This window comes from Magnolia sinica, chromosome 3 (assembly GCF_029962835.1).
Source record: "Magnolia sinica isolate HGM2019 chromosome 3, MsV1, whole genome shotgun sequence".
Taxonomy (NCBI): domain Eukaryota; kingdom Viridiplantae; phylum Streptophyta; class Magnoliopsida; order Magnoliales; family Magnoliaceae; genus Magnolia; species Magnolia sinica.
The window spans coordinates 108,391,557-108,414,427 of record NC_080575.1 but is presented as its reverse complement, the minus strand read 5'-3'; the positions used below and the strand labels follow the sequence as shown (position 1 = coordinate 108,414,427).

Below are 22,871 nucleotides of genomic sequence, written 5' to 3'. Positions count from 1 at the left end.
TATGGGCAAGTTTTTAATTGTGTACTTTGACAATATCCTCATCTATAGTACGTCCCCTAGCCAGCACATCGAGCACTTGAGGTAGGTCTGCAACGCCTTGCACGCAGAGAAGCTCTATGCAAACCTCGAGAAGTGTTCCGTTTTGACCTCCCGTGTTATCTTCCTGAGGATCGTTTTATCATCAAACGGTATGTCTGTAGACCCTGAGAAAGTCAAGGCGGCCATTGTCAATTGGCTTGAGCCGCGTACCATACATGACGTGCAAAGCTTTCATGGCCTAGCTACATTCAATTGGCGGTTCATCCGTGGATTTAGCTCGATTATGGCTCCCATCATAGATTGCATACGAAAAGGGGAGTTTCAATGGACTAAAGCCGCAACACGGGCTTTCTCGGAAATTAAAAAGAAGATGACGGAAGCGCCAGTTATGCGTCTACCTGACTTTACCATAGCCTTTAAGGTAGCATGTGACGCGTCAGGAATTGCCATAGGTGGAGTGTTAAGCCAAGAGGGACATCTCGTGGCCGCTGAATGAGGCTAAACAACGCTACTCCACTTATGACAAAGAGTTCTATGCGGCTGTGCAATCATTGCGCCATTGGCGGCATTATTTATTACCGCAAGAATTCGTATGGTTCTCTGATCATGAGGCCTTGAAATATTTGAGCTCTCAAAAGAAGTTGAGCCCTAGGCATGCCAAATGGGCACAATTTCTTTAAGAGTACACGTTTGTGCTTAAGCACAAGGCTGGAAAAGAGAATTAAGGTTGCTGACGCGCTTAGCCGTCGTATCATGACGTTGCGGTCCATGAACATTGAAGTTATAGGCTTTGAGCAACTCAAGGGTGAGTACTCAAATTGTCCTAATTTTGGGATCATTTATGCGTCATTGTCTAGTGACCCGCCCTCGAGGAGTGCGGAGTTCGTCCTTACAGATGGATATCTTTTTAGAGGGGACAAGCTCTGTATTCCACACACATCCCTCCGTGATTTTCTAATTTGGGAGCTGCATGTTGGAGGGATGGCAGGTCATTTTGGTCGAGATAAAACAATTGCCCTCGTGTCTGATCGTTTCTATTGGCCTAATCTCCAGCGAGATGTGGCTAAGATTGTAGGGCAGTATTGAACATACCAACTGGCAAAGCAGAAGAAGCAAAATACAGGTTTATATACTCCTTTGCCAGTTCCACATGCCCCGTGGAAGGATGTTAGTATGGACTTCGTGCTTGGGCTTCCCAAGACTATTCGTAAGTACGATTCCATACTCGTGGTTGTTGATCGATTTTCTAAGATGACCCATTTCCTACCCTGTTATAAGACCTCAGATGCCTCCCACGTCGCTAAGCTTTGCTTCCTCTGCCAAAATATAGGTTTATATACTCCTTTGCCGGTTCCACATGCCCCGTGGAAGGATGTTAGTATGGACTTCGTGCTTAGGCTTCCCAAGACTATTCGTAAGCACGACTCCATACTCGTGGTTGTTGATTGATTTTCTAAGATGGCCCATTTCCTACCCTATTATAAGACCTCAGATGCCTCCCACGTTACTAAGTTATTCTTTCAAGAGGTGCGACTCCATGGAGTACCTAGATCCATCGTGTTTGACAAAGATAGTAAGTTCACTAGTTATTTTTGGAAGACTCTGGAATCTTTTGGGTACGAGGCTCCAGTTTTCTTCAGCATATCATCCCCAGTCAGATGGACAAACAGAGGTAGTGAACTATAGCCTAGGGAATTTGTTAAGATGTCTGATTGGAGACCACCACAAGACCTGGGACACTGTTCTTCCCACAGCAGAGTTCGCGTATAATTCTTCAGCGAACAGGTCCACAAGAATGAGCCCGTTTGAAATTGTTTCAGGTCTTAGGCCCTGAGCCCCCATAGATTTGATCCCCATGGCTACCCCACAACGTCTGTTAGAGTTAAGAGAGTCCTTCGCCCAACATATACATGCATTGCATAGTGAGATCAAGTGGAAGATTAATTCAAGTAATGAACATTATAAACTTTCTACTGACACACAGGAGATTCAGGGAATTTCAACCTGGAGATGACGTCATGGTTTGTATTAGGTCTGATAGGTTTTCACCCAGATCCGTTAAGAAGTTTCATGCCTGTAGCATAGGCCCACATAAAATTGTGAAAAGGTTGGGGTCTAATGCTTATGTTGTTGATATCCCTGCTACCATGGGCATCAGTTCCACATTTAATGTGGAAGATCTACTTCCCTTTCATGAGCCATCACCTCTATCCACTGGTTCCCCTGTTTCTTCTCAGACCCCCCTATATATGGACCTTGGCCACAGCCTGATCTTCCTGTACTCATCTTACCTTCTCTTCCACCTGCATCGGGAAGAGACGAGATCGAGGAAATTTTGGATTTCGAGGCGGTTTCCACTCGCTTTAGGGGTTTTCAAAAATTCTTAGTCAAATGGAGGAACAGGCCCATTACAGAAAACTCTTGGATCATAGAGGCAGAGCTGCAGCGCATCGACCCCTATTTGCTCGAGAGAGGAGTTCACTTACGCCAGTGGCAAATTCTTCCTACCCGGGGAGAATTGATGCAGACATCAGTGGTGCGCCCTTTAGAGTGTACCAGAGGAGGAGGCGTCGCCGACAGAGTACCAGAGCGAAGGAGTTGATGTGGATGGACGACGGGTCCATCGGACCCACTTTCTGACACGCTACAAGTGCAGGAGCGGCATGACCGCACCTTGGCCATAGATCCATGGGTCGGATTTCATACCCTACCACACGGGTGTTCACCCCAACCATAGATCTATAGGTCGAATTTCACACCCTATTATATGGGTGTTTTAGTTTTGGACTTTTTTTTTGTTATTTTTCTTATTTCAGGGGCTTTATTGCAACTTTCTTTATTTTTCGTCTTTTTGTTATTTTTCTTATTTCTAGGGGCTTTAGTGCACTTTTACTTTTTCCATAGCTTATATATACGTTGTGAGGAACCCTATTTTCATTATTATTGAATGAATAAGAATTCGTCTATTTTCTTCCTCTTTATTCAAGAAATTAGGGTTTCAGGATTGGCCCTTGAGTGTTGAGAATTCCACCTCGATTTCGAGTTTCCCTCTTTCTAAGATCTTCGAAGAGTAGGAAAAGGTAAGAATCATCCTCCTCATTTTCTTTTGACGACAAAGGACCTCTACCTTCTTTATCTCGAACCCCTCATCCTTCACCCATTTTGTTTCTCTCTGGATACCCCTTTCTAGTTCGAACGGAGAAGAGGGATGGTTAGTCAGTAGAATCAGATCCAAGCTTACTCGTGGATTGACTTATGCTAGATCTGGGACATCCTCGTATCCCGAGGTCATTCCTTTTTACTGTTTACGTGATCTTATGCTAAGGGACATGATTCTGACGGAATAACTTCATCTTTGTGTTCAAATTTACTTAATCCCTTTGTTTAGAAATAGTTAGTTAATTGGTGTATTTATTTGAATATTCTTTAACTTGATTATACATGCATCTAGGGTTAGGTTATCACATGTCCCTGCATCAGTGACACTGGCCTTAACTCCTTTCGGCAAAGTACGAGGGAAGCCAATTGTTCAACCTACTTGTCCCTCAGATTACATTTACAAGGAGGAATCCCCCCTTCAGTTCACCGATAAAAGCAATCCACTACAGATACCTTTGGGACCTAGCAAATGGCCTCAATTGACAAGGACTTCACCACACCAAAGGTCCTCCTAAAATCAGATACAAGATCCATCACCAAGGGCAAAGATCCTTCAAATACTTGAGGTGCCACCTTGGCAATGCCTTTCCAGATATCAGACCCACAATAAAGAGAGGTTTCCTTGATCCACCATCCGATGGTGTCAAGACCATATTTAGTAGCTATAATGGATCTCCAAATGCTGCCCACTTCTTGTCCAAATCTCCATACCTATTTATCCAACAATGTCGAGTTAACTTCATCTAGTCTTTTAATGCGAACCCCACCCGCTGAATAAGGAAAACAAACGTCATACCATTTAGCAAATGGAAGTTGCCAGAATCGACCCCTCCACACCACAGAAAATCTCTCCTTAGTTTATCAACTATCTTAATAATTGATTTAGGGCGGCGCAACAGAGACATGAAATACATAGGAAGGTTCGATAGCGACTCTTTGATGAGAGTAATTAGCCCAGCTAGAGCGATACGCTTACTTTTCCAAGTGGTTAGAGATGAGACGTAAGCTTCATCATACACAGAGACAAACCCTGATAGACCCAACCCGACACCCAAGTAATGAAGCAAAGCAAACCAATTCTGTAGTCGATAAATTGACAATTGACACCAAGACTTTAGACTTGGACATGTTGACACACCAACTAAAACATCCAAATGAATTTACCCAGATTGTCAACCATAGACTTGAAAGCTGGTAGAAAACGAGGATATCATCAGCAAATTGCAAATGGGTGATGTTCTGTAGGTAATTGGGAACTTGGAATCCCTAAAAGAGGCCCACTGTTAGCCTCTTAACCAACAATTAACTCAGGGCCTCTAAAACAATAAGGAACTAGAAGGGGGAGAGAGGATCTCCTTGACAAAGGATCTCCATTCGGCAGCATTGCCGAGATTCTTGCCAATGATACACAACATATGACACCATCCAACCTCTCCATTTGCTCCAAAGCCCAACCATGTCATAATATAATCAAGGAAATATCAATCTACATTATCATAGGCTTTCTCCAGATCTAGTTTACAAAGGATCCCTAGCGTACCAGCCCGATAATAGGAGTTGGTGCATTCATAAGCCGCTAGTGAACCATAAATAATCAGCCACCCCCAAATAAAGGCATTCTAGAATGGAGAAATGAGTTTATCTAGCATAGATCTGAGCTTCTAACTTAGCAATTTAACTAGAATCTTAAAGAAAAGGCATACAACCATGTGGACTATGGCTTTATGTATTAATTGCTTGGTAGAATTGGTTGTGGGGATATATGGAGAGGGTGGATTAGGGAATGCACTATTTTTGCTCGGCTCTTAGTTTTGGTCAATGGTCCTCCTAAAGGTTTCTTCAGAAGCTCGCGAGGTGTTAGATGGGGTAACCTGCTTTCCCCGTTCCTCTTTATTGTGATTGTCGAAGTGTTAGGTAGAATGCTTACTGGAGGACAAAAGGTGGTTCTTTTCTAAGGGTTCAAGGTGGGAAGTTTAAGCTCTTCAATCTCCCATATTCAATTTGCAAATGATACACTTCTCTTTTACAAGGTTGATATGGTGAAGGATGACAATTTGAGTATGATTATAAAGTGTTTTGAAGCAGTTTCATGGCAGAAGATAAATCTGGCTTAGTGTGAGATGCCTGGCTAAACATCTATAGGACAGAATGGTTGAAAGATTTGAGAGGAAATTGTTGGGTTTGACGGGATAATATCCGTCTCTTGGTAGTTGGATCACTTTTATTAAAGTGGTCCTAATTAATCTACACCCTTTATTTCATGTCTTTGTTTGGGTGCCCAAAACCGGTCCAAGTCCACTTCGAGAGACTGAGGCACGATTTTCTTCGAGGACATGTGGAGAAAAAAATTTCCACCGTCTAAAATAGAGTGACAAATGCAAATTTTATTAAGGTGACGAAAACATAAGAAACTTGGACTTGATGAATTAGGCTCTATCAAGAACATGGTGGTGGCGGTTTGGATCGAAAATGGGGGCTCTTGGGCAAGAGGATGTTGAAAGCAAATATGGCTGCATCGCGGGGGACGGTGTACAAGGGACTCTTCTCTCTATAGGGATACCTAGCGTGAGAGTTAATTCAAGGAAAGAATGATTTTCTTCTCGGGGAACAAGGAAAATCATTTTTGGGAGGATGTTTGGAGGAGCAATTTACATTTTCATGTCCGATTTCCAAAGATGGCCAGCCTTAGTCCGGATTGTAGCATCATGGATGATAAAAACTAATCTCTTTGTGATGAGTCCATTGTGTGGGCTTCGTCGTGCAACTGATATCTTCAGGATGATGAGGTAGATGAGTTTGTCTCTCTTCTAAATTGCTTGAATCTTTGCAGCCCGTCGAGTGATGACAGTGATAGGTTGGTGCAAACAGAAGAAAGTCTGGTCCATTCTCGGACAGATCCTTCTACTCCATGCTTCAAAAGAAGGGAGCGAAGTCCGGGCAAATAGGTTATGTGTGCCATTATGGTGCTCCTCCGAAAATAGGGGGCTTTTGGGTGGCTTGTACGTAGACAACTAGTTTTGACAATCGATAACCTCCAAAAGCAATCAATGGCTATTCACAACATTTGCCTCATGTGCATGTCCAAAAGCATCTTTCATCCATTGCCCTTTCACAAGCCGAGTGTCGGTCCATGCCTTTCGATATCGGAGATCTGTTAGTGACTTGGCAAGGGGTACCTCTTCAAAAAAAAAAAAGTTAAAAAGTGTCAAGAAGGCTGTCTTCTTGCTGGGTTATGGTTAATGTGGGGGGAAAGGAAGACAAGATGCTTCTGAAATGAAAGCAAGCAGGTAGAGCAGGTTGCTAGCAATGCAATGCTTCTTGTTGCAGAGTGGGCTGTGGGTATGGGATGTTTTGAAAAGCTATAATTTGTCCCTTTTGTTTCTTTCTTTGTGTTTAGTGTCTGCCTACGCTATGATTTGGCGCCATCTCAGCACTTTTTCTCTTAATGAAAATTCATGTTGATCTTCCAAAAAAAAAGGAGAAAAAAAAAGAGAGTAAAAGGATACTTGTGAGATCCAAGGTCACAACCATAATTTTAAAAAAATAAAATTGGAAAACTTTAAAAAAAAGGTACGGGAAATGTTCGTATTCAATTCAGCATCAATCATCAAACATAAAATAAAAAAATCAGTCAAAAAAATAAAAAGGAAAGACATGGATTCAGAGATTGAAAAGTACAAGTGTAATACGGTATGGACTCAGAAAAATGGAGTGAAAAAAAAAAACAGCTATATGTGTGCCTATGTGCATGTATATGCTATACATAAGTAAGGTTAAAATAGCAAACTTTAAATAAAATATTTAGAACTTCTATTTGCATGAACAATAGGAATCTAATGGTGTTCTTTGCCTCCCACAAATCCTTCTTTGTCAAGCAATCTTCATATAACTTGATTGACTCAATGATAATAATAATAAATTCAACTTTATCGATGGGTCACGACCAAGGTATTCAATAATGGAAACGGTGGCCGTAACGGCTGCCACTGTTACCATTATGATAGGGTTTGTAAAACGTAGCAGCTCCCACCATTAGCACTACATAACGGCATTTTTTAACTACCTTGGTTGCAACCGCCAATTACTGTTTTTTAAATTTTCCCCAAACATTCTTTTTAAATAAAACATGTTTTATTGAAAAGTTTTTAATTCAGTTTTTCTACCTACCTTTCAAAATATATGTTGTTCTAAAAAGTTGATCAATTATACAGTTTTTCCCCCAAAAATGCAGAGTTTAAAATGGAGTTTTGCTAACTAGGTTCACAACCCTACCTAGGATAGCATATACCCATTAGCAACAAGTCACGAGGAGGGTTGTTGTTCCATTCTAGCACTTTTACAAACTTTCAAGTTCAGGTAATTATTCTTAATAGATACTATAAACTATTTCAGTTTTATTATTAAATACCAAGTCGAGTCTTCAAGTTAACCCGGCCCAACTAGACATTGAGTCAAGCTTTCGAGTTTTTGAACTATAATAGAAACAAGTATTTTGTGTTTTTAAATTAAAAAATATAACTAAATGAAGGATAGAAATTAAAAAGAACAAAAAAAAAAAAAAATCCTCATCCTGGAACTTGTCAGCCACACGACTTAGGAACCTAACACAATCCGATTTCTAATGGGAACAAGAATCCCGCCCAATTATCAATCAAGTCCAAAATCTAGATCCAGATCCAAATGAATCAAGCAAGACAATTCGGGTATCCCAGTCCAAATCCCCACAGGCCCTTTTTAATTTTGACACAAGAATAGTTGAAGTGGCAGATCCAACCAGTCTAAATGCCAACCTAGATGTTTGGGCCAGTTAGACCAGACAGTTAAATCAATTGCTTGCCTAGAAAAGGTTTCTAGGTGACCCGACCTGTTCCTGTGACCAATTCCACCCAGAAATGATCCAACTGTCTGGTCCAGTCCAGCTTTAAAAACAGAAGCAAACATTCAATGGTTTAGGGCAGTACATGTAATAACAGTGAAAAATGCCCAATTAGGCCCCGCTGAACGTGATTCAATTAGAAATTCTGCTGCAGAGGGAGAATATATCATTGAATTTTATTATTTTTTATTTATTTAGTGAGCATATTATATCCTTACATGCAAAATATTAAAGACATTAACCCATCATGCATCAAGCAATCCAGAATTAGTTCAATGGGATTGGAAGAACCAACTGATTCTTTTCCTTTTTAAATTTTCTGCAAAACCCAAGTAACTATGTTACCATTCAAAAAAAAAAAAAAACACTAAGCAACTATGTTTTTGAAAATTCCAAGATCTATTATCCGTCGTGAGAAATATTTTATTGAATTGTGAATTTCAATTATAAGCTGGCCAATATTAAAAGCAATTTTGAAAAATAAAAAATAAAAAAAATTGCCAAAAAAGATTGTGCTCCTTTGAACTAGTAGATACAGAGGCTGCAGCTTCTTACCACATCATCATCACCCATAGCAGACAGTAAGGCTGGAAGAATTGTTCCAAGGTGAAAATTAAGGCCAGGTCCCGCAACCTCTGCCAAAGCTCCAAGTGCATGGGCATTAAAGGCACTGGATTCATGAAAGAAACTTTAGGAGAAACAACATTTCCCACAATATAGTGAATTGGAAAATTTTTGAGGAAAAATCACATACGAAAGCGGAAGATGGACCAGTTTCGGCAAGATATGAGGCAAAACAGCTGAAGTCCTGACACTAAAATCAAAATGGGAACAAAATTCAGCAAAAAAAGTTAGATAATGACAATTAGTATAATAATAAGAAGAAGAGTATGAGAGAAAACATCTACCTTAAGATTTGTTTGAGGCCATCAAGGGCAGTATCTGAGGTTTCATTTTCCTCTAAAGCATGCAAAAGCGTGGGCACGATTTCGTCAATTGCTTGCATTCCAGCACTCTGCATCATCATACTCCATAATTAGCACTTGCCAGTTGCCTCCATCAAATTCTTGACGGAACAAAATATTTAAACAGAAGTACCTTGTAAAGTGTGCTGAATGCTAAGCCTGCAGATTCACGAACCTCAGGCATGCTGTTGTCAAAAACATAACCATAGGGGAGTTTTCTCATAGAGACAAAAGTAAATGAAAAGTGAAATAGTGGAAAAGCAAAAGAAGACATAGCGAACCTATCACAGAGGGCTGTTCGAATTGTAGGGATGAGTTCATCCATGAAACTCAATAACTGGTGCTTACCAGCACTTGCCATCACTTCACTCAAACCAATGCATACCCCCTATCATTAAATTATGAAGATTGGACATTTCAAAGCAAATGAATCCATTTCAGTAAAAGTAAAACACATGGCATATAATCAGGAAAGGATTTTAAGTGACTTATTCAATTCAAAATAAAAGAAAAAGGTGTTCTTTCAAAATGCTTAAGCTAACATATTCAATTCAAAACAAAAGGAAAAAGTTGTTCCTTCAACATGCCTATGATAGAGAAAGGGAACTATCATTTTGGATGCGCTGCCTTCTGATTTTCAGTATTTACCTCCATTTAAAAATTTGGAAAAAAATCAACCTCATTGAGACCAAGAAAAACTCGATTAAGTCAAGACTCAATGAGACAATTGATTCGACTTGACAGAACTCCAAAATATAACCAAAATTCAACTCAACTGCTCAGGATCTACTATATTTATAATTTTTAAATATATTGAACATACTGAGTTTTGGTGTTCAAGGCTAGAAAAAAAAAAAGAAGCATTGACCAAGTTACTTGACATGACAGACTTTCCAAGTCTATTTGAAAATTTTGAAATTCCAAAAGCATTTACACTGTCAGACATTGTGCAAATATGTCGTGGAAAACTAGAACTAGAAGCGCTATCTAGGCATTTCCATCATAAAAGAATTGCAAGTGGTTCACAATCATACACAAACAAAGTTGAGATTCACTATTGGTTTCATTTAAAAGAAAACTCACTTGTCTTCTGCTTGTGTTTGGGTCTTTTAGCCCTTGAGATAAAATTGGAATAATCAATGGCAGGACCCTTTCACCAAGCTTCCTAACAAGCTCCCCCAAAGCCCTTCCTGCAACCTGAAATTGTATAAACAATATAACTTATAATCTGGATGCACATACATTATCGTTTACACCACAATATTTCATTGATAAGATTAGCAAACCTGTCGCCTTTCTGAGGAAGACGATGCAAGGGATGAAATAAGTGTGTTCATCAAAACTGGCATTATTTCCCTGAGTGTCTTTGGAGTATTTGCTACTATAGTTTTCCACACATGTAAGGCAGCCTGATGAATAACTAAAAGAATGAGAAAATCCAAAACGAAATGCAGCATGAAAAAGCTTCCTAATTAACGGGTTCATACCCCAGTGGTATGAAACCAAAATAATAAACACAGAAAACCCATGGAGAATATCATGGTAAGGGGTTTGGTAGGAGAAACGATGCCATCACCTGCCGCACTGATAAGCTGACATCAGTGCGAACCATATAAACTGCAGCAAGAACTTCATTGCGCTTATCCCTCCCTAACACTTCAATGATAGCACGCCCATGTGCCTCAGTGCTAGAACCTTCATCATCACTGCCACCCTCAAGAATTGCTTTTCCCGAAGTTCCGGCAACCTGGATGACAACATAAATTATCTCAGATAACAGATAAGCAGAAATTGACCTTAAAAGGTTTGAGGGAGCCATTCAACTAGGCCATTTATAGGATCAACCTTGAATAGTAGATCGCCCAACAGCTCAACAGAACTCTGCCGAATGCGCCAATTATCATTGAAAATACCATCCTCTACAGCAGGAAGAAGTAGAGGTAAAGACCTGATTTGACAAAGAAGAGAACACAGGCAGGATTTAGCAGTGATAATCAATAAATTAAATTTTTCTAGGCAAGCACTTCTACAAAGAGGTGGGACACAGGATTCATACGTTGTTGCATAATGCTCAACTAAGACATGCCCAGCACTGAGCGCCGCATCACGTACAGATTCATTCTCATCAGCAAGCCCTAGAGAATATAAACCACCTTAATATCTCAAGCATAGGAGGGGCGTATGCCAACAATAGAGAAAATGCACTTACCATCCAAAATAGCAGGCAACACTTGCTGCAAGTAATTCTGGAATGTGACACCTAAAGACCTCGGCATGTACTATACAAAAGATTTTAGATAGAAAAAGATAGTAAGAATTCTGAGTATCCAATATTACCAAGTAAACAATTTTGTTATATTTCTAACCTCACCTTGAAAAGTGTTAAATACCCATCACGCACAGATGCCCTTTGGTGAGAACAGTTACGAATTATGTCAGGAAGAATCGATTCAAAATATTCTTTTCCAAGAGCAGCCAAAACCTGGAAATATACAGGCCAATAAAGAAGTATAACAATGTTAAAAGAGGCATTAAGCTTCTCACCAAAAAAAAAAAAACCAAGAAGAAGAAGCACAATTCTGCTATCAATTGATGAAAACCATCACAGCCCTTGAATTCAAGCCACAACTATCACAATGAACATGGTGGTTATAGATAGACAATTCCCAAAGTATGATGAACCTTTAAAATTAATGTGGCCATTTTGAGAGGGTAACCAATCAACGGGTTTCTAACTACATCCATGTTTACAAACAAAGAAAACACAAGATGAGTTCTCGACCCAAAATGGGGGGAAAGACCACTATGCCTTGCAGTGATGAAAGGACGTAACATGAAGAGAACAGGAAATGTTCAGAAGTTCACGTAGAGAATACTAATACGATCAGTAGAAACTAGTAGAGGTTCAAAACAGAATCAAGCACAACGAACAAACAGAGTAATAGGTTAAGAAAATAAAAAATAAAAAAGCAACGACTATTATATGACTCTGAAAAGAAACTGTTTGATCACAAACGCACGCAATGAAAACTAACACCGATGGGGACATCACACGCACAAGCACGCCCCCTACGCACGTACGCAAGGAGGAGGAGGGCCCCACCATCGATCTGGATCAATGACGACGTCCAGGGAGAGCCTCCTAGTTAGACGACTGCGTTTTGGTTCCTTGGAGTGGACTCAATCGGCATGTGAATCCCACCATGGGTTCTCATGATCATGGCCCACTATTCTAAATAATCTAGTACTTGGGTTTTGCTTATTGTTATTATGAAAATCATGGACGGTTTAGATTGCTTTAATTAGATGTTATTTTTGATTACTTCGTCTCCAAGTAATAGGTTGCGCACATGGCGCGAGTTTTGAGATATAGGGTTTTATTATAAATAGGCACCTCTTGTAGTCTTTTTTTCTCCATGAAGATTAATAAAATTGCTGCGTTTTTCTGCTCCTCTTAATTTCCGATTTGTAGAGATTCAATTGGGTGCGAAGCCCTCCCTTCCTCGAAGGGCTGACTACCGTGGTGCGAAGCCACACCTATCCCGATTTGCCCCTACCTTCTTTCATCCATATTTATCTTCTCCTATAAGCATTTCATTTGCAAATCCATCAATATTTGCAGTCATTTTTCTCTCTACAACGGATTTCCAGAATTTGGCCCTGCAGGAGGGCTGAAACTTCGGCGGAGCACCACACAAAAACCATGCATTGGATCGAGTTGAGATTTGGGGGTTTTGGAGTCCATCCCTGGCCGACCAGGGCCAAGGTGGCCTTTCTCTGAATAATGGGCCCCACAAACGTGCGGTTAGGATCACACGCACGTGCATCTAGGCCATTGTTGTTGTCCACACGTGCGGCACTTCTCTAGTTCGTCTCTCCTCTCTTTCACTCCTTTCACCCAAAATCCCTAAACTTAAATCCTAAATTACTCAAATCCCCAATTTTATGCCCTTTCTTCAAGCTTAGGGTTCCCCGAATTGAAATTTCTGGATCCTTTGGATTGGGGAATTATTTTTGTGCATGTGTGGATGAATTTTCCCTCCTTCGATTCTCGATTGGTGTATAATTTTGATTAATCCGGCCCTAACATGTGTAGGCCTGGATCCGCATAAGATTCCCCTTGATTGAGTGTTTGAACTTTTGCGTAGGATGTGGAATTTTGTGTAATTGTTTCTGAACTAGTGTGATCTAAAGTCTGAAAATCTTGCACATCATACTTGAATTTCATGTCCTGCATCAAACACTGACCTCACTCAACCCTTGGGCTGCTCCAGAACGTTCAACATTGCTATTATCGGACTTCAATGTATCTAACAGCCATGGTACAAGATCCAGGAAGTTTTCTTCTCCCATTCCTCTTATAAGAGATCCAAGAGCCCTGGCAGCAACAGAACGAACTTCTGGTATGGGATCTACAAGAACCTGTTTTAATAAAAGAAAATATAACCATCACAACCAAAATTAGTGAAAAGAAAATCTCGTGAATATAAAACTCAATGACTGAAAGGATAAAAGAAAAGAGAAACCTTCTTGACTTCAGGAAGCAACAACCCTATATAAGGAATCATATCCTTCGGTTCAGTCACAAGTGAACACATGTTTCCAACTATCTGGGCTGCTTTCTTTTTAGTGTCAGCACTCCTTTCCCTTAAGCCTCTATGGACAATAGGCACCAATAATGCTAGTGACGGTGCATCAATTGAATTAATAAAAGTCGTCTGTAATAAAAAAGACAGTAGCATGAGGGCAATGGGGAAAGAAAGAAAGTTAAGGATAAGTGCTGTAAATTAGAACACTTTTACTAAAATTTGCAGGCATTCATACTTGAAGAAGAATATCAAGGGAGTGCTTCGTATAATCATTGGGATCAGTAAGGGCCAATAAAAGGGTAGGGACAAGCGCAGCTATTTCTGGATTCTTTATCACACTGCCAACCTACAAAGACCAAAAGGCACCATTATACACAACCTCGTAATATAGACAGTGCCCAAAATTCGTAAATGATGATCACCTGCTGAAGTGCCATCTGTCCAGCAGACTGGACTTTCGGATGTGTGTCTGTCAGTACCTAAAACATGCATAGAAATTTGAAAGTAAGATTGAAAGAAGAATTTAAGAAATTAAAAAAAAAAAAAAAAAAAAGTTGAAGCAACAAGCAAAGATCAGCAATCCAGCATTGATGCTAGTGAAAAACCTCCGTTAGTTTGGGAACAATCCTTGGGAGACACTGAGACAATTGCTGAGGAGCACAGTAAGCCATAGCACCGAGTAGTTGTACACTACTTTGCTTAGTTCTCCAAGCTTTATCTTCAAGACCCTGAGAATATCATATTTGTGCTTCATCACATGATAACCTAAAGTCATTGAATGAATAACCAGCAACCCGCTATAAAGGAAAGAGAGGAGAAAATTAATGAAAACATATTAAAGATTGGTATTGGAACACCTCCACTAGTAGTTTAAATATTCAGACCATGACACTGAATGATAAATTGGATCATCTAAAGATGCTTCAAAGAAACCTAGAACACTAAACACTGCCCCCATAATGTACTTGATTAAATCCTCAATAAACCAAGGGTAAATGGTGTCTTTCATAAAACAACTTTAGGGTGTAGAAAGGCCACAGGAGCCTCAGCCTTAACCATCGCATTTTCCAGCGCTAACCACTAAGCTATGAAATTTTTGTAGTAAGCAATTTTCTGGGCCAAAACGGATCAGATCAGGTCTGACAGGTCAAGACCAATCCAGGTTTCTAAACATTGAATAACAACAAAGTAATAACGACTATGATGAATTTACAGTATATTGCTTTGTGGTTACGTTCAATTTGGGTTAAGTCAAAGAGTACGCAATATAGAGGTATAAGCTTAGTTGCACAAAGGGTGAGCAATAATGGCAGCAAGAGAGCTAGCAAGGAAGCAGCTGCTCTCAATATATCAAAAGAATTGCAAGTGCCCGGGAAGTGGGCAAGGAACAGCAGCATTGCAGTGGGTCAAAGATCCCAGCAATTACAGGGTGACAGGTTTATGCCACAGTCCAACCAATACACATTTTCAAACATCCATTTGACTTTGTTGGCCTCACAAATCAATTAGACCATTGATCTTGTCCAGAACACTAATCTGGAATATTGATATGGCCTTGATCTTCCATCAAATCAATATAGAACCTTGATGTGATGCATGTATGAAATCTGGATGGTTGGATGGTCCAACATTCAATCTGTTATGGTTGGAAAGTCCTGATCTATAGCTGGGACCCTTCAATCAGCCTGAAATATCTGCCATTTCATGGCTTGATCTTCAATAAATAAACAATGGGAACAATCGTGGTCTACCATTGGACAATCTGACAGTTCCGCATCACTAGAGATTGGAGAATTGAACTCCCAAGTTTGACTCATCATAAGGTTGTTCAATATGCAGAATTGATTATCTAAATTGATAGAATCAATTCATTGATCACCAGTACTGAAGTCAAAATAGCACTCAAAGTATCACCACTATCATCAAAATGGCACTCATATGCAAAAGAAACAAAAAACACACACATACACATATGAAAGACTATTAAAGAACCAATCAGGATGTAGAGTTTGAAGGAACCAACGTAGCAATTACTAGAATATATTCATGGGAAGCACCTTAAGAAGTGAGGGAAGGACAAGCTTCACTCCATGTCCAGTAAGTTGAGACATCATTGCACGAGCAGCGCATTCTGCGGCTTCACGTACAGCAACAACTTGATCGGAGAAAGAGACAAGAAGCAAGGGTAAAATTTGGATTACATACCTAGAAACAAACAAAAAGTAAATCAGAATATGAAAAGCTCATGCGGGAAGGAAGCCAACCATTCATTCCAAAATAAAAATAAAAATTATCCACATACGGTTCAAACAGTCTACCAAGCTTCTCGCAGAGGCATTCAAATCCAAGTAAAGCTCCTTCACGGGATTTTGCTGAATTCCTAGAATCCAAAAAAAAAAACCCAAAAACCCAAAACAAACAAACAAACAAACAAGTATGAGAATTAGTCTGGAATACAAAACAAATAAATTACGTTCATCAATTCTAGCATCATTGTCGTGAGGGAGAGGGATAGACTCTAAGTCAGTAGGCATCAATTTCATGATGCACATATCTATAAATTTCAAGCAAAAGGATGCAAATAAGAAACGAATAACCTCAAAAATATCTAAAAGAAAATTTCAGCCCTCAAAAGCAAAGAACCCTGGCAATCATTCCATAGTAACTTCCTAACACAACTAACCTCTTTTTACTAAAACAGTATAGTGCCTCCCAGCTCTAGAACGAGACTTTTAAACATAAAAATCAAATACATATTGAAACTTCAACCCTCCTTAACTACAAAAATTTTAAAAATCCCAGCACCACTTAATTCCCAACTATCCAAATCTTTTATGAGAGGTTCTCATGTCACCATGACAGCAACTAACATCTCTTTACTAAAACAGTCACAATAATAGTTCCTCTTAACCCTAAAATACTTATATATAAAAAAAATTAAAATAAAAATAAAACGAAACATCCACTGTCCTAAACTACACAAAGAAGCCCAGCCCCTTCTAATTTCCAATCCAATCTAACCTTTCGCAAGACATTCTAATGACAACGTGAAGTTATCACGATTTGCATCAGTCCCTCCGGTGTTAAGTGTATCGTGTGTATTGGCCAACATATCGGCCAATACTTTCTGTATCACTGGCCAACAATATGAAACTCAGCAGAAAATTAAAAATATCCAGATAAAAAGACAATTCCATTTTTGCCCAAATTATTTTGGAGATTGTGCCTCTTAAGCATTGTTCGGAGTATTCCCAATATTTATCGATAATATCTCTGCTATTATATGTACCTCCAACTGGCAGATGCCGATAACACTAGTAGTATCAGAAATACCAATTATCAGCTCGCTAAGTATCACCAATGCATCGATATAGCCAATATGTTTTACAGTGCATATGCCAGGTGTCACTCGCATCGCCAATTTATCAGCAATATTTATATAATATTGCCAATGTATCAATATCACCAAAAATCTGTTTAAGGAAAAAAATCCATTTTGAATTTTTTTAATGGGTGCATGGTTGTATGATAAAAAGTAAGTTTGTATGTGTGCATATGTATGCATGCATGGATGGATCGTGGATGGATGGATGGATGGACGGCTGTATACATGGATGGATGGATGGATGGTTGGACAGATGTGTGTGTTTGTCTATGTGTATGTGTGTACGCATGCATGCATGGACAGATAGATCATGCATGTGTGTTCATATGTATGTGCATGCATGGATGGATGGATCCACCATTCTCCCCATGTTTCCCTGAGTCAACGATACATGTTTTTATGTCCCATTAAAGAGAAACTTATTATTTGATACCTAAATATGCAAATATACGGCCTTTTCACTATTATTTGATTCTTAAATATACAAATATGTGTATTTTAACATCTCCTGAAGTATAATTGAAAAATTCCACCACTTTCCCTGTGTTTCTTTAATGTTTTCCTGAGTCAGCGATACATGCTTTTAAACCCCCATTAAAGAGAAACTTATTACGTATGTGTCTTTTTTGCAATTCTTTGATTCCTAAATATACAAATATGTGTATTTTAGCATCTCCTAAAGTTTCATTGAGAAATTCGACCATTTCCTGCTGTTTCCCTCAGTCAGCGATACATTTCCGAGTACCAGCAATAATATCGGCAATATCAATCCATGTTTCCGTATTCCCAGCCAGCAATACATGTAACAATACCAATGCTATGAAAAATGCACTTAAGTGCTCTAAATATAATTGCAAAATGTGCGAAAGGAAGCGGGAGCAGGGGATCACCTATTTCAAGGTATTTGCAAGTTTAAACAGTTAGGAAGCTGGAAGGATGGTTCAAGTTCAAAGCATGATCCAAAGCAAGAGTGGCACCTTGGTAGAGAGCTCATCTAACTAAGGTTTTAACAATTCCACTTGAGCTGTCTCTCATCCAAATACGAATTTGATGGAGAAATCATGACTGGAGAGCATACTCAGGCCAGAAGACCAAAAGTGAGAAGAGTTGTTTAAATTCCCTTCTTTTTCAACAGATTAGCAAGAAAACAAGTAGAAATCCATATCTACATGTGAGTTTCATGCACTAACATGGATTTAAAGAAAAAGAAATTCGATTTATTTTTTATTTTTTGAAAAGTACGCTAAAAAAAAAAAAAAATCAAAAATCGATTTTAAAGGTGCAATACAAAAGAAACTGGGTAGATCCAAATTTCTTCCATTTTCACTACAGGTGATAATGGGTTGAAAAGGCCAAATTTCTCCTTAGCTTGGCACTAGTTCCCAAAGCCTCGACCCTTGGCCCTAATCGGCTGAAAATGCCCTGGCCTAGCCCCTGTAGTGAAATGATTAAACGATCAAATTCTTGAAATAATTCAATAGAAGAATTTTGTTGAGTATCCTCCATCTATGATGAGTCACATCATATAAACAGTTTGGATCTTTGAAACATGACACAGATACAACGAGTGTCTTTGAACTACACAAGTATGATGAATGGGAACCACTTACAAGTGTCATTAAACCATCCCCCACTTTTGTATAATGGTGGCCCGCTTGATAATCAGGTCAGGCCAACGGGCTGGGAAACGCCAGGCCACTCATCTTTGGCCTAGGCCCAGCCCAACCCGAACACCTAGCGTAGATTTTAAGCCTGGACAGCCTCGACCAAACATTAGGGGCCCAACCATGTCCCTACAAGGCCGTGCCAACAAACATATTGCCACCCCAACTTTCATGCTTTAAATCGTAATTTAAGTGTACAAAATATATATGTTGATGAGATGTAGGCTGATCTAAAGATTGGCAATACTCGGGTTTTTTTTTTTTGGAAAAATTAATTTAAAAAAAAAAAAAAAAAAAAAAAAAAAAACCAGAAATAAGTATAAATATATTTTAGTAGAGACATGAAATGGGACGATGACTTCTAGCTAGCTTGTAAGTGCACACAGATCTGATACCAATGTATTTTTGTTCCTTTTAGTTTTTAGTTGAGTCATTCATGTTTTATTGCGTGTATTGTAAGCATTAAAATAATATAAACTCACTTTGGATATGATTGTATCATTCATGGTCAACAAAACATGTTTTCTTACATGCAATGGAGCCACTATGGAAAAGTGATCCATCACCACAAAAATAAAATGAATAACTCATTGAACTTGTAGAATACCCAGCACATGCACAAACCTTGGGAACCACAAATGTAACAACAAAAGGAATGCTCTAAAATATAAATGACAGCATCGACTGCTAAAGTTTTCTCAATAGATACTGAAAGAATAGCATTATTATATATTATACCTCTACCTTCTTAGGAAGAAATCAGATATCATGAAAGAAGAATACATGTCCCGAGGTTGAATATATAGATGTACGATAGATCAAACAATGGAAAATTTTTGATCAAGTAATTTTTGAAAGGATTTTTTATGTTGACCTTCTTGTAGACCACTTATCAATGTTGATAATCAATGTCCAATGCAGGTCAAATCCAGTCATGTAATATATCATGGCAGATTGAAGCATAACAAGATAGATTACTTATTACTCTTTAGAGTGAAGGAAAAAAGAAAAGAAAAGAAAAAAAAAAAGCCATGCATGTTTGCCCTATAGTGAATAGAGTGTGACATTGCCACTAGCTCTCAAGATAATATAGTCAGTGTTCGAAATATCGGTATCGCGTTACATATCGCATTCTTGGGATATGGATATGTATTGGTCATCGCATGGGATATATCGGTTGTATCGTGTAATGTATCGTTGTTGTTGGAAACATGGGGAAACATTGGGAATTTGGTTGAATTTTTCAATGAAACTTTCGTGATTGTTAAAAAAGACATCAGTACACACTTATAAATCAAAACATTACAAAAATCAAGTACACATAATAGGTTTTCTTTCTATGGGGTCCTAATCTATGTTGTGTCTAACTGAATTAATGCAAGTATATTCAATGTATATTCATATAATTTATAAATGCAAGAAGACATGTGGAAACACAAGCAATACATTCAAAAGTAAAAGAAGAATCACCAGATTAGGTTACATGTTTGATTGATGCTTAGACACGAAGATTGCAAACGATTTGTGAGAAATTTTTATTATTATTTTTTTAAAATTTTTCCACAACTCGGTCCATCTCCTCCAAATCTCGAAATCGAAACTCCGAATCCATGATTTTCCATGCAAATTTTGAACAATCATGGATTTGTAACAATTTAACACTAATTTAATATGATTTACAGAAAATAAAATGATCGAAATTCGAAAATGCTCACCAGATCAAACATGTGGGACATATCACACTACTTGTGCGTTTTGTATCACACTGGTGGGATACAAGATATATCGTGGGATATATCGGCCGATATTGTCGATATTTAAAACACTGAATATAGTGAATAGAGTATGACACCCCCTACATTTTCCACCAAGACCAAGCAAGCACGTTCAATGTTCATTTGCGGTCCAGATAATATTTTTGGTAACCGATGCTTTAATTGTGGATTAAGCTATAATTGGTTCAAATTAAGTATTTCTAAATAGTACTTCATTGTAGTAGGCATACAATATAATACTATGCATGCCGTACCCAACCCATGATAATAATATTTATCACCTAAAATTAAAACTACAACCATAATTTGTGTATGAAACTATGTTGATCGTATATGGTTGAAATAGTTCCTTAAAAACATCAACTCCTCCCAAGCTAGAGTATGAGGGAAGGGTTGATCTCAAATGGCAATCGGCCATCAAACTTTTCCCAAGCAAATCATGAGAAGCTGACCCCAAATAGATGGAACAAGGACATGATGATGATGATGATGATGATGATGATGAGGAACCATATTGCATGGACTTTCTAGCCTCTACTTGAGCAATCTGAATAATCCTCACATGTAAGGTGTGCTGGAGTAAGTAGTCTACAGTACCCATTCCCATAACCCGGTGACAGTTTTCTACCTTAAGCAGTCTTTCAATGAATATAGCCAAAGTTAAGATTTTTTTTTTTTAACCAAACAAAGAAGAAAGATTACAAACTTCAATGGCCTCTGAGCCAGAGGCTAATTCCACCACATCAATCTCGACCTTTCTTACCACCTCTACCATTAACTCACTCAGATCCTGAAAACAACATTCATCTCTCCCCAAATAGCCCATAAAACTGCCATTAATATTAATTGCCACATCACCCTCCTTTGCCAACCCTAACACCGTGCCAAGCCAATCAATTTCTAAACATCAATGACATTATCGATAGTAGATATTACCAGTATTGCCAGATCAGTGATACCAAAACTTTTGGTGATTTAAAATTTTCCAAATATCATTGATATTTTTTATAATATCAGCAAAAAAAAAAAATAATGGAGAATTAATGATTTTATAAGAAAACCAAGCAAAACCGCCAAAAAAGAATACAGCAAATTACAAGCCCAACATAGCAACAATAACACAGGCGTCAAGATGAGTGAAGCCAAGAGCCCACTCAACCACCAAGGCCTTCACCTTGCCAATAATCCAAACTTCAGAATTCTTGTTTTTAAAGCACTGCCTATTTCTTTCCCCCTAGATGGCCCAAATAGCTACCATAACCGCCACTCGCCAAACCACTTTGCCATGTTTACCGAACCGCATCCGTGCCAAGATGCCAAGAAATATGAGAGGGAAAATGGAGTAGCCCAACTCACATTGAGAAATGAGAGAATAGCCTCCTATATGTTCCTCAAATACGGACAATGGAAGAATAAATGATCCACCAACTCAACTTCTCGCATGCATAGAAAGCAAATATTAGGCAGCACCATACCTCTTTTTTGCAAATTATCCGCAGCGAGAAACCTATTTCTGTTCGCCAACCAAACAAAGCCCTACATTCGTCGGAGACCATCTCCAAACCAAATTTGTGGCAAGAGGGATCCAAGGGTGAGGAAATTAGCTTGTAGAAGGATAATCCTAAAATTTTCTAAGTCAGGCCCTCTCCAGATTACCGAATATGACTCCTGATCGTCTATCTTGGCACCTTTCAATCTGTCAAGAAGAGCGACGAACTCCACCTCATCAAATAATCCTCTACGGCAGGGAGGCACCCACACTAGCTCCTCGCCACATCTTGAGAAACAACTAGCCAACAAGATATCCGTGTTCGTAGCCAAAAGCGCTGGGTTTGGAAAGGCTTCCTTGAGCAAGATATCCCCTATCCATCAATCCTCCCAAAACTGAATACAGGTACCATCCCCCACTTGAAATGTGACGGCTTCTTTGAATTTTGAAACCGTTGGGAATATTGCTTTCCATATAGCTGAAGATTTGGAGCGTGAAGAATCCTTGATCCCCTCGTCTCCTGTAACGTCTCCGAAAAATCCGTACAAAGACTCGAGTTTCACTTTAGGCAGAAATCACTCAGGACCAAATCCTTTAGAAATTAGGCGAGAATTAGCTAGTGCTAAACTAGAGTACTTGTGAAATTAACACTAATCACTTCAAATATGCTCTGCAAGACCCAAAACGTGCAGAATCATTACCGCTACATTACCGTAAAACTTAGGATCAATCTCTAATCCCAGTTGCTCTCGGGAGCACACCGCAACTCTGTATCGGACCTGGACCGCCCATCGAAAGTCCGATTACGACGAAACCATACGGTTATGACCGCCTTGCTGGACTTGACTACCACCTAAGAAATCAAGTCCTAATAGTATCCAAAAACGCACAACTTGAGCTCGGAGCAAAGTTTGTGAAAAACACGAATAC

The 22,871-nt window shown here is 39.0% G+C and overlaps 1 protein-coding gene across 2 annotated transcripts in view; it reads right to left on the bottom strand.

Annotated features, from left to right (window-relative positions):
- The window catches only part of LOC131240628 (protein ILITYHIA), a 103,273-nt gene that overhangs the window by 16,786 nt on the left and 63,616 nt on the right, over positions 1–22,871 (bottom strand). For both annotated transcript variants that reach the window (XM_058238970.1, XM_058238972.1), the window contains exons 29-47: positions 15,931–16,008; positions 15,686–15,833; positions 14,234–14,356; positions 14,051–14,107; positions 13,864–13,974; positions 13,566–13,757; positions 13,288–13,461; positions 11,411–11,521; positions 11,249–11,318; positions 11,096–11,174; positions 10,885–10,987; positions 10,616–10,786; positions 10,326–10,448; positions 10,123–10,236; positions 9,321–9,427; positions 9,173–9,224; positions 8,983–9,089; positions 8,829–8,888; positions 8,630–8,744 (exon numbers count right to left, since the gene is read on the bottom strand). In XM_058238970.1, coding sequence (XP_058094953.1) covers positions 8,630–8,744; positions 8,829–8,888; positions 8,983–9,089; positions 9,173–9,224; positions 9,321–9,427; positions 10,123–10,236; positions 10,326–10,448; positions 10,616–10,786; positions 10,885–10,987; positions 11,096–11,174; positions 11,249–11,318; positions 11,411–11,521; positions 13,288–13,461; positions 13,566–13,757; positions 13,864–13,974; positions 14,051–14,107; positions 14,234–14,356; positions 15,686–15,833; positions 15,931–16,008 — 2,095 coding nt within the window. The remainder of the gene's footprint in view (positions 1–8,629; positions 8,745–8,828; positions 8,889–8,982; positions 9,090–9,172; positions 9,225–9,320; positions 9,428–10,122; positions 10,237–10,325; positions 10,449–10,615; positions 10,787–10,884; positions 10,988–11,095; positions 11,175–11,248; positions 11,319–11,410; positions 11,522–13,287; positions 13,462–13,565; positions 13,758–13,863; positions 13,975–14,050; positions 14,108–14,233; positions 14,357–15,685; positions 15,834–15,930; positions 16,009–22,871) is intronic.